At 44.9% G+C, this 16,997-nt stretch overlaps 1 protein-coding gene across 1 annotated transcript in view; it reads left to right on the plus strand.

Annotated features, from left to right (window-relative positions):
* The window catches only part of LOC139422750 (ADP-ribosylation factor-like protein 15), a 70,780-nt gene that overhangs the window by 17,737 nt on the left and 36,046 nt on the right, over positions 1-16,997 (plus strand). Inside the window, exons 2-3 of the mRNA XM_071174070.1 lie at positions 5,325-5,469; positions 5,757-5,816. Coding sequence (XP_071030171.1) covers positions 5,325-5,469; positions 5,757-5,816 — 205 coding nt within the window. The remainder of the gene's footprint in view (positions 1-5,324; positions 5,470-5,756; positions 5,817-16,997) is intronic.

Raw genomic sequence — 16,997 nt, forward strand, 5'->3', positions numbered from 1 at the left:
GCACTCATAGGACTTCATGTTACACAATACATGTATGTTTTGTTCGATAAATTTCATATTTACATCCAAAAATCTCTGTTTACATTGGCGTGTTATGTTCAGTAATGTTTTGCCTCCAAAACATCCTGGGATTTTGCAGAGAGCCACATCAATTTACAGGAATACTCATCATAAAGGTTGATGAAAGATACAAGTGTTGTGCATAGAATTAAAAATATACTTCTCCTTAATGCAACCGCCGTGTCAGAGTTCAAAAAGCTTTACGGCAAAAGCACACCATGCGATAATCTGAGTACAGCGCTCAGCCACAAAACAGATACTTGCCATGTTGTTGAGTCAACAAAAGTCAGAAATAGCATAATAAATATTAATTTACCTTTGATCTTCATCGGAATGGACTCCCAGGAATCCCAGTTCCACAATAAATTTAAATTTTGTTCGATAGTCATCATTTATATCCAAATACCTCCTTTTTGTTCACGCATTTAGTCCAGTAATCCAAATGCACAATGCGCGAGAACTAAGTCCAGATGAAAAGTCAAAAAAGTTCTATTACAGTTCGTAGAAACATGTCAAACCATGTATAGAATCAATCTTTAGGATGTTTTTATCATAAATCTTCAATAATGTTTCAACCGAACAATTCCTTTGTCTTTAGAAATGAAAAGGAACAGAGCTCGTGCTCACGGCCATGCTCGTGACTAAAGTAATGGCTTTCAGCCAGACCCCTGATGCAAACCGCTCTTATTCGCTCCCCCTTCACAGTAGAAGCCTGAAACAACATTCTAAAGACTGTTGACATCTTGTGGAAGCCTTAGGAAGTGCAATCGGACCAAATTTGACACTGTATATTGGATAGGCAATCACTTGAAAAACTACAAACCTCAGATTTTCCACTTCCTGGGTGGATTTTTCTCAGGTTTTCATCTGCCATATGAGTTCTGTTATACTCACAGACATAATTCAAACAGTTTTGCAAACTTCAGAGTGTTTTCTATCCAAATATACTAATACTATGCATATCTTAGCTTGTGGGCCAATGCTACCTAATAATGCTACCTAATATAATGTTTACATACCCTACATTATTCATCTCATATGTATACGTATATACTGTACTCTATATCATCTACTGCATCTTTATGTAATACATGTATCACTAGCCACTTTAACTATGCCACTGTGTTTACATACTCATCTCATATGTATATACTGCACTCAATACCATCTATTATATCTTGCCTATGCCGCTCTGTACCATCACTCATTCATATATCTTTATGTACATATTCTTTATCCCCTTACACTTGTGTCTATAAGGTAGTAGTTTTGGAATTGTTAGCTAGATTACTTGTTGGTTATTACTGCATTGTCGGAACTAGAAGCACAAGCATTAACATATGCTAACCATGTGTATGTGACAAATAAAATTTGATTTGATTTGAGTAGCAGGCAGTTTACTCAGGGCACGCTTTTCATCCGAACGTGAAAATAGCGGCCCCAGCCATAAGAAGTTAATCAGCTTCTTGATTTGCCACACCTTTCAGGTGGATAGATTATCTTGGCAAAGGATGTGTAAACTCTGTGTTGTTGTATGTGTCAAACTGCTTTTTTACATTTTTTTTTTTATCTTGGCCAGGTCGCAGTTGTAAATGAGAACTTGTTCTCAACTACCTACCTGGTTAAATAAAGGTGAAATAAAAATGAGAAATACTCACTAACAGGGATGTAAACAAATACAGTACCAGTCAAAAGTTTGGACACACCTACTCATTCCAGGGTTTTTCTTTATTTTTACTATGTTCTACATGGTAAAATAATAGTGAAGACAACAAAACTATGAAATAACACATGGAATCATGTCGATCATAAGTGTTAAACAAATCAAAATATTTTTTAGATTTGAGATTCTTCAAAGTAGCCACCCCTTGCCTTAATGACAGCTTTGCACACTTTTGGCATTCTCTCAACCAGCTTCCAGAGGTAGTCACCTGGAATGCAATTCAATTAACAGGTGTGTCTTGTTCAACATTAATTTGTGGAATTTCTTTCCTTAATGGGTTTGAGCCAATCAATTGTGTTGTGACAAGGTAGGGGTGGTATACAGAAGATGGCCCTATTTATTAAAAGACCAAGTCCATATTATGGCAAGAACAGCTCAAATAACCAAAGATAAATGACAGTCCATTACTTAAAGACATGAAGGTCAATCTGGAACATTTTAAGAACTTTGAACATTTCTTCAAGTGCAGTCGCAAAAACCATCAAGCGCAATGATGAAACTGGCTCTCATGAGGACCACCACAGGAATGGAAGACCCAGAGTTACCTCTACTGCAGAAGATAAGTTCATTATTTGGCAGCCTCAGAAATTGCAGCCCAAATAAATGCTTCAGAGTTCAAGTAACAGACACATCTCAACATCAACTGTTCAGAGGAGACTGCATGAATCAGGCCTTCATGGTCAAATTGCTTCAAATAAAACACTACTAAAGGACACCAATAATAAGAAGAGACTTGCTTGGGACAGGAAACACAAGCGATGGACATTAGACCGGTGGAAATATGTCCTTAGGTCTGAGTCCAAATTAGACATTTTTGGTTCCGACCGCTGTGGCTTTTTGAGACGCAGAGTAGGGGAACGGATAATCTCCGCATGTGTGGTTCCCACCGTGAAGCATGGAGGAGGAGGTGTGATGGTGTGGGGGTGCTTTGCTGGTGACACTGTCTGTGATTTATTTAGAATTCTGCAATACGCCATCCCATCTGGCTTGCGCTTAGTGGTACTATAATTTATTTTTCAACAGGACAATGACCATCACACCTCCAGGCTGTGTAAGGGCTATTTGGCCAAGAAGGAGAGTGATGGAGTGCTGCATCAGATGACCTGGCCTCCACAATTGCCCGACCTCAACCCAATATAGATGGCTTGGGATGAATTGGACCTCCGAGTGAAGGAAAAGCAGCCAACAAGTCCTCAGCATATGTGGGAACTCCTTCAAGACTGTTGGAAAATCATTCCTCATGAAGCTGTTTTAGAGAATGCCAAGAGTGTGCAAAGCTGTCATCAAGGCAAAGGGTAGCTACTTTGAGGAGTCTAAAATATATTTTGATTGAATTCTTATTTGGTTACTACATGATTTCATATGTGTTATTTCATGGTTTTGATGTCTTCACTATTCTACAATGTAGAAAATTGTAAAAATAAAGAAAAACCTTTGAATGAGTAGGTGTCAACTTTTGACTGGTCCTGTATGTGCACAACATTTGAGAGAAATAAGCTTTTTGTGCATATATACATTTCTGGGATCTTGTATTTCAGCTCCTGAAACATGGGACCAACATTTTAAATGTGCTTGTGTCTTGTTGCTTCTAACCATCTCTTATAGCAAGGCTGCAGTAGGAGTCTGCAAGGACTCACTCAGATAGTAGTCATGGCTGTTGATCGACTGATTCAAGCTGTTGGTCATGATCCTTACCCCCGACTCTCACTCTCTCCAAGAGTTCCTAAATACAAACATCGTCAAGTTGTATATTTGTTTGGAAACTTGCCAGTCTGGTATAGGGCTAGTGGAGCTTGGTCATCTAATCTTGTCGGTTATTGAAATGTTCAATCAGGGAAAGGGAAAAATTGACGTGAGCTGTAGTGAAGGAACTTGCTGGCACATGCCACCTGGTGGTGAAGTTGAAATAATGAACAAATTCACAACATGGAAATTTGAACTAATTCTGTGTAGTTGACGATCAGAATTTGTCTAGTTTTGAATTTTTAGTTTTATTTGTTCTGAAAACGGTAGTATTGTCAACCATCTTGTGTCTGCTTTGTAACAACGTGATTTAGTCCTACGTCATGAGAGCTGAGCAGCCTGCCATCTTATTTAGAACTACTTTATAAACATGTAATATTTAGGAGATTATGTGCCAGACTGGTCCTGCCATCACCCATCTCGTAACAGTGATGTGAGAAAAAGCACTATACACTGAGTATACTAAATATTAGGAACAGCTTCCTAATATTAAGTATTCTAAATAATTAAAATCACCACCAGAGGGCAGTCTCTTCCCATGTAATGGTGTAGTAGTCAATGGGTGGAGTACACTGTCCCCGAGTCTGTGCTGTTATCACTCATAGTCTGAGAATGGTATACCGATGTCGACTTTCTAAACCTCAACATGACCTACCTTTTTTGTCTGTTCCTGTGTTTGTAATGTTAAGATCTATTTGTTTAAGCTGCTATTTCAGACTCTGCTAGGCTACACACACAGGTCTGTAATTGGTACCAATGAGGAACATGTTTATCCGGTGCAACACCTGTGCAACATGAAAGGCTTGTCTTGTCTTATCTCCTTCCGCAAGGGGAGATCAGTGGGCTATTGTCTATATAGAGCAGGGCATGCTACTGGTTCGAGCTAAGCTTATAGTTTTACATGTGATGTTTCTTCTATGAGCAGGAGACTGCTTAGCTGACCAGACCCATGTCATTTCCTTTATCAGCACCCAGATAAAGGTGAGGAACCTGGGATCTGTTTCTACTAAAAGGACCAGAGACCTGGTGCACATTGCTTGTTGTGTAGAAACATGACATAACCACCATGGGGCCCTTACTGTGTGTGAGACCATGTGTATGAGACCGGGTGTGAGACCATGGCCAGCTTCCCTGGTTTCTATTTCAATAGGAGGCCCCTATTGAGGTTTCTTTGATCTTCCATGTTGACGGAGCAACAGTCCCTCAATGACTTGGACCATGTTGCATAACACATCTGGAGGTTCACGTTCACTCACAACATCCTGTACTAATACTATGGTACCTCAATGCATCCTCTCTTAGCACACTGGCTACATAAGTTCAAAGACGTATGGTGTGTCACAGGATTGTGTGTGTCACAGGATTGTGTGTGTCACAGGATTGTGTGTGTCACAGGATTGTGTGTGTCACAGGATTGAAATGAAAGCGAAGAGGAGAGAGGACTTTTTTTCTCTCCCCCCCTCTCCTCTCCAGATCTTACATGATCTTTGGCTGGAAACAGATGGCGTTAACAGATGTGACCCTGCCCGACGTCTCCAGAGTGGCGAGTGGCGTACTCGGTGGCAGAACAGACGTCAGTAGTGTCACAGAGTAGATCAGTGGGTGTAGAATCCAAACACGAAAACACAGATTCCACAGATACTCTAGCTCTGGCCATCAGACCTGTTATTACTCTAACTCTGCAGCCCTTCTCTCCACCCCTCCACCCCATCTTCCCTATCCTTTTATCACTCTTTCCCACTCTCTCTTTCACTCTGTGTCCCTCTTCTCTTCATCCGTCTCTCCCTTCTACCTCCAGTGTTTCAGGACACTGTGCTGTAAAGGACCACCGTCTCCCAGACCAGAGTATGACCTGGTGTGTATTGGACTCACAGGCTCGGGGAAGACCAGTCTACTCTCCAGACTCTGCAGTGAAGCCACAGACAACATCGGGCCAACTACGGGTGAGACTCGCTTCACCAGAAGAAATCACTTTTCAAGTTCAAATGCTCTTTACACAGTTAGGCCTATATCACTTTTATATCACATTTAAGCTTCAGTAGTTATGTGGTGAGCATTCAGACATCTTCCCTACCTGCTGAAAGAACAGAATTATAAGCCTTTCACAACACATACATGTGCTTCAGGCCTACATGTGTTGAAGACGTGCTGAATACCTTTCTCTTGCCTCTTATTAAGCAAGGTCTGCCATATCTCTGTGTGAAGCTTTACATGTCATTCTGTTTTCTAGGTTTTAGCATCAAAGCTGTTCCATTCCAGAATGCCATTCTAAATGTGAAGGAACTCGGAGGTAATTCCTTCACCTATTTTCGTTCATGATGGAAACAAATTGTTTAAGTTGTTGGGGTACTCAAGTTTTCTAGTTCAGTGGGCAAAACGATTTTAAAAAGCAATGGGTCGTATTGTTGGACAAGTATAGATGGGACTTCCTCCGTTTCAAAAAGTTTTCTCCAATTCCGTGGTAACTGAACATAACCCTGGCTATACACACTCCAGCAATGTCAGAATATCCCCATATACAGTTGAAGTCGGAAGTTTACGTGCACCTTGGCCAAATACATTTAAACTCAGTTTTTCACAATTCCTGACATTTAATCCGAGTAAAAATGTCCTGTCTTAGGTCAGTAAGGACCTAAAACAGGAGTTAGGATTTATTTTAAGAATGTGAAATGTCAGAATAATAGTACAGTGATTTATTTCCGCTTCTATTTCTTTCATCACATTCCCAGTGGGTCAGAAGTTTACATACATACACTCAATTAGTATTTGGTAGAATTACCTATAAATTGTTTAACTTGGGTCAAACGTTTCAGGTAGCCTTCCACAAGCTTCCCACAATAAGTTGGGTGAATTTTGGCCCATTCCTCCTGACAGAGCTGGTGTAACTGAGTCAGGTTTGTAGGCCTCCTTGCTTACACCCGCTTTTTCAGTTCTGCTCACACATTTTCTATGGGATTGAGGTCAGGGCTTTGTGATGGCCACTCCAAGGCCTTGACTTTGTTGTCCTTAAGCCATTTTGCCACAACTTTGGAAGTATGCTTGGGGTCATTGTCCATTTGGAAGACCCATTTGCGACCAAGCTTTAACTTTCTGACTGATGTCTTGAGATGTTGCTTCAATATATCCACATAATTTTCCTACCTCGTGATGCCATCTATTTTGTGAAGTGCACCAGTCCTTCCTGCAGCAAAGCACCCCACAACCTGATGCTGCCATCACCGTGCTTCACGGTTGGGATGGTGTTCTTCGGCTTGCAAGCCTCCCCCTTTTTCCTCCAAGCATAATGATGGTCATTATGGCCAAACACTTCTATTTTTCTTTCATCAGACCAGAGGACATATTTCCAAAAAGTACAATCTTTGTCCCCACGTGCAGTTGCAAACCGTAGTCTTGCTTATTTTATGGCAGTTTTGGAGCAGTGGCTTCTTCCTTGCTGAGTGGCCTTTCAGGTTATGTCGATATAGGACTCGTTTTACTGTGGATATGGATACTTTTGTAATCGTTTCCTCCAGCATTTTCATAAGGTCCTTTGCTGTTGTTCTGGGGATTTGCACTTTTTACACCAAATTACGTTCATCTCTAGGAGACAGAATGCATCTCCTTCCTGAGCGGTATGACGGCTGCGTGGTCCCATGGTGTTTATACTTGCGTACTATTGTTTGTACAGATAAACGTGGTACCCTAGGATGAAGCAGACTTGTGGAGGTTTACAATTGTTTTTCTGAGGTCTTCGCTGATTTCTTTTAATTTTCCCATGATGTCAAGCAAAGAGGCACTGAGTTTGAAGGTAGGCCTTGAAATACATCCACAGGTACACCTCCAATTGACTCAAATTATGTCAATTAGCCTAACAGAAGCTTGTAAAGCCATGACATAATTTTCTGGAATTTTCCAAGCTGTTTAAAGGCACAGTCAACTTAGTGTATGTTAACTTCTGACCCACTGGAATTGTGATACAGTGAAATAATCTGTCTGTAAACAAAGTAGATGTCCTAACCGACTTGCCAAAACTTTAGTTCGTTAACAAGAAATTTGTGGAGTGGTTGAAAAATTTGTTTTAATGACTCCAACCTAAGTGTATGTAAACTTCAGACTTCAACTGTATACAAACCTCCAAGGCATCTAAAACAATGTTAATCAATTTTTCCTTGGCTAGCTGAATGTTGTTTTTAATAAATGTATTTATTACCTTTATTTAACTAGGCAAGTCAGTTAATAACACATTCTTATTTTCAATGACGGCCTAGGAACGGTGGGGTAACTGCCTTGTTCAGGGGCAGAATAACAGATTTTCACCTTGTCAGCTCGGGGGATATAATCTTGCAACCTTACAGTTAACTAGTCCAACGCTATAACCACCTGCCTCTCGTTGCACTCCACAAGGAGACTGCCTGTTACGCAAATGCAATAAGCCAAGGTAAGTTGCTAGCTAGCATTAAACTTATCTTAGAAAAAACAATCAATCAATCATTCATAATCACTAGTTAACTACACATGGTTGATGATATTGCTAGTTTATCTAGCGTGTCCTGCGTTGCATATAATCTGACTGAGGATACAAGTATCTGACTGAGCTGTGGTAGGCAGCAGCTGGCTCGTAAGCATTCATTCAAACAGCACTTTCGTGCGTTTTGCCAGCAGCTCTTCATTGTGCATCCAGCATTGCTCTGTTCATGACTTCAAGCCTATCAACTCCCGAGATTAGGCTGGTGTAACCGAAGTGAAATGACTAGCTAGTTAGCGGGGTGCGCGCTAATAGCGTTTCAAACGTCACTCGCTCTGAGACCATGCTCTGCATGGGTAACACTGCTTCGAGGGTGGCTGTTGTCGTTGTGTTCCTGGTTCGAGCCCAGATAGGAGCGAGGAGAGGGACGGAAGCTATACTGTTACACTGGCAATACTAAAGTGCCTATAAGAACATCCAATAGTCAAAGGTATATGAAATACAAATGGTATAGAGAGAAATAGTCCTATAATTCCTATAATAACTACAACCTAAAACTTCTTACCTGGGAATATTGAAGACTCATGTTAAAAGGAACCACCAGCTTTCATATGTTCTCATGTTCTGAGCAAGGAACATAAACGTTAGCTTTCTTACATGGCACATATTGCACTTTTACTTTCTTCTCCAACACTTTGTTTTTGCATTATTTAAACCAAATTGAACATGTTTCATTATTTATTTGAGGCTAAATTTATTTTATTGATGTATTATATTAAGTAAAAATAAGTGTTCATTCATTATTGTTGTAATTGTCATTATTACAAATAAAATAAAAAAAATAGGCCGATTTAATCGGCATCGGCTTTTTTGGTCCTCCAATAATCGGCATCGGCGTTGAAAAATCATAATCGGTCGACCTCTAGAGATGAGTCATCGACATCTCTCCACTTTGATGCAGAAAGCAATGTGTAGGATAGACACTACACGCAAATGAAGTAGCTAACACTTTCACTCAAATGTCACTCGCCCGCTGGGTGTGCAACTGTCTGGGTCAGAGAGGCAGTAATGTGTAAGTGCTTTCTGTGTTTGTTTGTCTATGTGTGTGGGGAGTGGGCCACATGACATCATTGGTGTGGACAGGGACTCTCCCTTAGTTCCAGACATGGTTCCCCTAGCTGCTGTTCTGAATCCACGTACCAAATACCTCCCTATTCCCTATTTAGAGCCGTACTTTTGACCAGGTAGTACGTTTTCTATTTTATTTAACCTTCATATAACTAGGTAAGTCAGTTAAGAACAAATTCTTATTTACAATGATGGCCTACCCCGGCCAAACTCTGACGACGCAGGGCCAATTGTGCGCCGCCCTACGGCCGGATGTGATTCAGCCTAAATTGGGAATAGGGTGCCAATTTGGAAGCTACCTGAGGCTGGGAACATTCAGTCTCTCGTCCGGCAGTTAAGAGCTGGAGACCGACAGCCCAAAAAGGACCGTTACCTACATGGTGCAGGTAGTAACAGTCCATCAAGGTAATAGTCCATCAAAGTAACAGTCCATAAATTTGGAAAAAACTATCAAAGTAGCACACTTTGTAATGAGTGTATTTGGCCTACTCCAAATAATTTTTTCTGTAGGGACCAAACCGATGTTTCGAAGAAGGCATGTGCTGAAATGTTAAGGAAAAGACCCACCGTAATCCATGTGTCTGTTTTGTCTTTTTAGTTCCATATATCGGGGGGGGGGGGGAGCTGTTCTGTCTTTTTAGTTCCATATATCGGGGGGGGCTGTTCTGTCTTTTTAGTTCCATATATCGGGGGGGGGGGGGGGGGGGCTGTTTTGTATTTTTAGTTCCATATATCGGGGGGGGGGGGCTGTTTTGTCTTTTTAGTTCCATATATTGGGGGGGGGGGCTGTTTTGTCTTTTTAGTTCCATATATCGGGGGGGGGGGGGTTGTCTTTTTAGTTCCATATATCGGGGGGGGGGGGAGCTGTTCTGTCTCTTTAGTTCCATTTATCGGGGGGGGGGCTGTTCTGTCTTTTTAGTTCCATATATCGGGGGGGAGGGGGGGGGTTGTCTTTTTAGTTCCATATATCGGGGGGGGGGGGCTGTTTTGTCTTTTTAGTTCCATATATCAGGGGGGGGGGCTGTCTTTTTAGTTCCATATATCGGGTGGGGGGGTTGTTCTGTCTTTTTAGTTCCATATATCGGGGGGGGGGGTTTGTCTTTTTAGTTCCATATATCGGGGGGGGGGGGGGGGGGGGGCTGTCTTTTTAGTTCCATATATCGGGTGGGGGGGTTGTTCTGTCTTTTTAGTTCCATATATCGGGGGGGGGGGTTTGTCTTTTTAGTTCCATATATCGGGGGGGGGGGGGGGGCTGTTCTGTCTTTTTAGTTCCATATATCGGGGGGTTGTCTTTTTAGTTCCATATATCGGGGGGGGGGGGGGGGGCTGTTCTGTCTTTTTAGTTCCATATATCGGGTAGGGGGTTGTCTTTTTAGTTCCATATATCGGGTAGGGGGTTGTCTTTTTAGTTCCATATATCGGGGGGGGGGGGCTGTTCTGTCTTTTTAGTTCCATATATCGGGTAGGGGGTTGTCTTTTTAGTTCCGTCACTAAATAATGAATAATTTGGTGTCTCTGGGAGTTAGGGAGACAGGACTGTGTTGTTTGAATCTGAAATGGGAGATGTTTGCAGGTCACCAGGTCATGCAGCACTGGTAATGTTTCTGTTTGGCTCTCTGTCTTTATCTCCCTGACAGTAGTCATGTCTGTCTGCTAGGGATTGTATTGTTTTTGGTTCGTCTGGCTGAGATGTTTTTGGTTGGTCTCTGAGATGTTTTCGGTCTGTTCGTGGCTTTAGGAGAGATGATATGGGAGTTCAAAGCAGAGGGATTCCTCACAGCCTGTTTCCCGTCAGTGGGATGATGACATCATGCTGTGTGTGATCTGTCAGTCTGTGGCTGTTTCTCTATTTAATATTTGCTAAATTCCTCACATCATCTCTCCACGCACACCTCTTTCCCCAAAAGAAGGTCCGAGGGGGGGACCTTCTCCAATACAGTTGACATGGAGTTGAGTAAACAGGATGTGAGGAATTGTGTAAAGATAAATTGCGATAGACAATACCTGAAAGTCCCTATCTACCAGGCGGTGGATCGCACCAGGGAAGGAGTTCTCAGCTCTGATGATCTAGTGTAGAACTGCCTGATGATCTGGCATGACCTGATGCTCTACTGTAGACCTGATGCTCTACTGTAGACCTGATGCTCTAGTGCAGACCATACCAGTGTTTGTGTCCCACATGGTACCCTATTCCCATCAGGCTCTGGTAAAAAAAAAGAAGAAGTAGTGCACTATGTACTGAATAGGGTACCATTTGGGACACTGGCAGCCAGCCGGTCGGCGCGTAGCAGCCCATCCAGCCGGTCGGCGTGTAGCAGCCAGCCAGCCGGTCGGCGTGTAGCAGCCAGCCAGCCGGTCGGCGTGTAGCAGCCAGCCAGCCGGTCGGCGTGTAGCAGCCAGCCAGCCGGTCGGCGTGTAGCAGCCAGCCAGCCGGTCGTCGTGTAGCAGCCAGCCAGCCAGTCGGCGTGTAGCAGCCAGCCAGCCAGTCGGCGTGTAGCAGCCAGCCAGCCAGCCAGCCAGTCGGCGTGTAGCAGCCAGCCAGCCAGCCAGTCGGCGTGTAGCAAGCCAGTCGGCGTGTAGCAGCCAGCCAGTCAGTCGGCGTGTAGCAGCCAGCCAGCCAGTCAGTCGGCGGGTAGCAGCCAGCCAGCCAGTCAGTCGGCGGGTAGCAGCCAGCCATCCAGTCGGTGGGTATTAGCCATCCAGTCAGTGGGTATTAGCCAGCAATCCAGTCAGTGGGTAGCAGCCAGCCAGTGGGTAGCAGCCAGCCAGCCAGCCAGCCAGTGGGTAGCAGCCAGCCAGCCAGCCAGCCAGTGGGTAGCGGCCAGCCAGCCAGCCAGCCAGTGGGTAGCGGCCAGCCAGCCAGCCAGCCGGTCGGCGTGCAGCAGCCAGCCAGCCGGTTGGCGTGTAGCAGCCAGCCAGCCGGTCGTCGTGTAGCAGCCAGCCAGCCAGTCGGCGTGTAGCAGCCAGCCAGCCAGCCAGCCAGTCGGCGTGTAGCAGCCAGCCAGCCAGCCAGTCGGCGTGTAGCAAGCCAGTCGGCGTGTAGCAGCCAGCCAGTCAGTCGGCGTGTAGCAGCCAGCCAGCCAGTCAGTCGGCGTGTAGCAGCCAGCCAGCCAGTCAGTCGGCGTGTAGCAGCCAGCCAGCCAGCCAGTCAGTCGGCGTGTAGCAGCCAGCCAGCCAGCCAGTCAGTCGGCCAGCCAGTCAGTCAGTGTGTAGCAGCCAGCCAGCCAGCCAGTCAGTCGGCGCGTAGCAGCCAGCCAGCCAGCCAGTCAGTCGGCGTGTAGCAGCCAGCCAGTCAGTCGGCCAGCCAGTCAGTCAGTGTGTAGCAGCCAGCCAGCCAGCCAGTCAGTCGGCGTGTAGCAGCCAGCCAGCCAGCCAGTCGGCGTGTAGCAGCCAGCCAGCCAGTCAGTCGGCGGGTAGCAGCCAGCCAGCCAGTCAGTCGGCGGGTAGCAGCCAGCCATCCAGTCGGTGGGTATTAGCCATCCAGTCAGTGGGTATTAGCCAGCAATCCAGTCAGTGGGTAGCAGCCAGCCAGTGGGTAGCAGCCAGCCAGCCAGCCAGCCAGTGGGTAGCAGCCAGCCAGCCAGCCAGTGGGTAGCGGCCAGCCAGCCAGCCAGCCAGCCAGCCAGTGGGTAGCGGCCAGCCAGCCAGCCAGCCAGTGGGTAGCGGCCAGCCAGCCAGCCAGCCAGTGTGTAGCGGCCAGCCAGCCAGCCAGCCAGCCAGTGGGTAGCGGCCAGCCAGCCAGCCAGTGGGTAGCGGCCAGCCAGCGAGTGGGTAGCGGCCAGTCAGTCAGCCAGCCAGCCAGTGGGTAGCAGTCAGTGGGTAGCAGCCAGCCAGTCAGTGGGTAGCAGCCAGCCAGCTAGTCAGAGGGTAGCAGCCAGTAGGTAGCAGCCAGCCAGCCAGGCAGTGGGTAGCAGCCAGCCAGCAAGTCAGTGGGTTGCAGCCAGCCAGCCAGCCAGCCAGTGGGTACCAGCCAGTCAGTCAGCGGGTAGCAGCCAGCTAGTCAGTGGGTAGCAGCCAGCCAGTCAGTCTGCGTGTAGCGGGTAGCAGCCAGCCAGTCAGTCTGCGTGTAGCAGCCAGCCAGCCAGCCAGCCAGTCGGCATGTAGCGGGTAGCAGCCAGCCAGCCAGCCAGTGGGTAGCAGTCAGCGGGTAGCAGCCAGCCAGTCAGTGGGTAGCAGCCAGCCAGCCAGTCAGTCAGTCAGTGGGTAGCAGCCAGCCAGTCAGTGGGTAGCGACCAGCCAGTCAGTCAGTGGTTAGCGGCCAGTCAGTCAGTGGGTAGCAGCCAGCCAGCCAGCCAGTCAGTGGGTAGCAGCCAGCCAGCTAGTCAGAGGGTAGCAGCCAGTCAGTCAGTCATTCAATGGGTAGCAGCCAGTCAGTCGGCGTGTAGTGGGTAGCAGCCAGCCAGCCGGCGTGTAGTGGGTAGCAGCCAGCCAGTCAGTCAGTCGGTTGGTAGCAGCCAGTCAGTCAGTCGGTTGGTAGCAGCCAGTCAGTCAGTCGGTTGGTAGCAGCCAGTCAGTCAGTCGGTTGTTAGCAGCCAGCCAGTCAGTTGGTGGGTAGCAGACAGCCAGTCAGTCAGTGGGTAGCAGCCAGCCAGTCAGTGGGTGGCTCAGGCATCTGAAAATACTAATCTCACACCATGCATGATGTCATACCATTTGTGGAAAATGTGGTTTCTGTTATCGTCACACGTGATTGTAATGCAATATGTTTTCTGGTAAACTGGCTTGTAGTCATGTTTTCTGTTCGTCTAAAGTTACATATATACACTGAGTGGACAAAACACCTGATCTGTCCATGACATACAGTTGAAGTCAGAAGATTACATACACCTTATCCAAATACATTTAAACTCTGTTTTTCACCATTCATGACATTTAATCCTAGTAAAATGTCCCTGTCTTAGGTCAGTCAGGATCACTACTTTATTTTAATAATAATAATAATGCCTTAATATGGAGTTAATATGGAGTTAGTCCCCCCTCCTTTGCTGCTATAACAGCCTCCACTCTTCTGGGAAGGCTTTCGACTAGATGTTGGAACATTGCTGCAGGGACTTGCTTCCATTCAGCCAGAAGAGCATTAGGGAGGTCGGGAACTGATGTTGGACGATTAGGCCTGGCTCGCAGTCGGCATTCCAATTTATTCCAGAGGTGATCGATGGAGTTGAGGTTAGGGCTCTTTGCAGGCCAGTCAAGTTCTTCCACACCGATATCGACAAACCATTTCTGTCTGGACCTCGCTTTGTGCAAGGGGGCATTGTCATGATGAAACTGCAAAGGGCCTTCCCCAAACTGTTGCCACAAAGTTGGAAGCACAGTATCATCTAGAATTTCATTGTATCCTGTAACATTAAAATGTCCCTTAACTAGGACTAAGGGGCCTAGCCCGGTGTTTCCACTTCACAATAACAGCACTTACAGTTGACCGGGGCAGTTCAAGCAGGGAAAATATTTGACGAACTGACTATGACAGTGCCACGTTGAAAGTCACTCTCTTCAGTAAGGCCATTCTCCTGTCAATGTTCTATGGGGATTGCATGGCTGTGTGCTCGATTTTATACATGTCAGCAATGGGTGTGACTGAAATAGCCAAATCCACTAATTTGAAGTGGTGTCCACATAGTTTTGTACATACGAACAGTACCAGTCAAAAGTTTAGACACACCTACTCATTCAAAGGTTTTTCTGTACTTTTACTGTTTTCTACATTGTAGAATAATAGTGAAGACATCAACACTATGAAATAACATATGGAATCATGTAATAACCAAAAAAAGTGTTAAACAAATCAAAATATATTTTAGATTCTTCAATGTAGCCACCTTTTGCCATGATGACAGTTTTGCACACTCTTGGCATTCTCTCAACTAGCTTCACCTGGAATGTTTTTCCAACAGTCTTGAAGGAGTTCCCACATATGCTGAGCACTTGTTAACAGCTTTTCCTTCACTCTGCAGTCCAACTCAACCATTGGGTTGAGGTCGGGTGATTGTGGAGTCCAGGTCATCTGATGCAGCACTCCATCACTCTCCTTCTTGGTCAAATAGCCCTTACACAGACTGGAGGTGTTGGGTCATTGTCCTTTTGAAAATTATAGTCCCACTAAGCACAAACCAGATGGGATGGCGTCTAACTACAGAATGCTGTGGTAGCCATGCTGTTTAAGTGTGCCTTGAATTCTAAATAAATCACAGACGGTGTCAAAAGCAAAGTGTCAAAAGCAAAGTGTCAAAAGCAAAGCAGTGTCAAAATGCTTTGCTTTTGACACTCCTTGCTTCACGGTGGGAACCACACATGCAGAGATCATCTGTTCACTTACTCTGCATCTCACAAAGACATGCCGGTTGGAACCAAAAATTTGGGCTAATAAGACCTAAGGACATATTTCCACCTAATATTCCACCTAATATTCATTGCTCGTCTCTTCTTCTTATTCGTGTCCTTTTAGTAGTGGTTTCTTTGCAGCCATTTGACCATGAAGGCTTGTTTCACGCAGTCTCCTCTGAACAGTTGACATTGAGATGTGTCTGTTTACTTTAAGCATTTATTTGGGCTTCAATTTCGGAGACTGGTAACTCCAATGAACTTTTCCTGTGGTGGTCCTCATGAGTGCCAGTTTCATCATAGCGCTTGATGGTTTTTGCAGCTCACTTGAAGAAACTTTAAAAGTTTTTGAAATATTCCATATTGACTGACCTTCATGTCTTAAAGTAATGATGGACTGTCATTTCTCTTTGCTTATTTCAGCTGTTCTTGCCATAATATGGACTTGGTCTTTTACCAAATAGTGCTATGTTCTGTATACCACCCCTACCTTGTTACAACACAACTGATTGGATCAAATGCATTAAAAAGGAAAGAAATTCCACAAATCAACTTTTTAGAAGGCACACCTGTTAATTGAAATGTATTCCAGGTGACTACCTCATGCAGCTAGTTGAGAGAATGCCAAGAGTGTGCAAAGCTGTCAAGGCAACGGGTGGCTACTTTGAAAAAGAAAATATATATTTGGTTTGTTTAACTTTCTTTTGGTTACTCCTTGATTCCATATGTATTATTTCATAGTTTTGATGTCTTCACTATTATTCTACAATGTAAAAAAGAAAGAAAAACCCTGGAATGAGTAGGTGTGTCCAAACTGGAACTGTATGTACATACCTCTGTATATATATAGAGAGGGAGATGAACACACACAATAGCCAGTGGTCTTATGAGTGTAGGGGAGCCTTGCTGATGTCCTAATAGCCTGTAAAAGACCCCTCAGCAAGATTATGTTTGAACATTGGTTTCAACATTGTTTCTCAGGCCACGGTAGTGATGGATAGCCAAGCTCTTATGCTTGGCAGATTTTTCAGCATCTGTTCTTGAGCAATAGATTCATCTTGATAATACGGTCTAGTTAAGACTTAACTTCCTACCCCTCCTCTAACCCCGATTCCCCCCCACACAATTATTTGAGGTGTTTTGATACGTAATAGTTCATCTGTAAGCTGTTTCAGCTCATACTCCCACGCAATATTACTCAATTTCTTGAGCAGGCATAATGGTCAAGTTGGGGGATGGAGTTTTTAATGGATTCTCAGAGTAGTAGGCTAATCGTCTGTAAACACTTGTAATGAGGGGCGGAATCAGCCATAAACATGCCTGGATCGTATTCATTAGGGCAAAATGTTTTAAAGTGCTTTGCAATGGAACATTAAAACAAGTGTTTCTTGTTGGACATGTCCAGGTAGCCCCTCCCTGTTTGTCTGTTTTCCTCCGTTTGATTCCCTAATGAATAACATCCTAATGAGAGATGACGGTGGGCGTGGTTAAATTACAGTCCGGTCCACTTTTCCTATAGCCCCAGAGATGGAAGAGTTAAACCATGGCCTCTTTCTCTTTTAGATTTCAGAAAAATAA

Source organism: Oncorhynchus clarkii, chromosome 12 (assembly GCF_045791955.1).
Source record: "Oncorhynchus clarkii lewisi isolate Uvic-CL-2024 chromosome 12, UVic_Ocla_1.0, whole genome shotgun sequence".
NCBI lineage: Eukaryota > Metazoa > Chordata > Actinopteri > Salmoniformes > Salmonidae > Oncorhynchus > Oncorhynchus clarkii.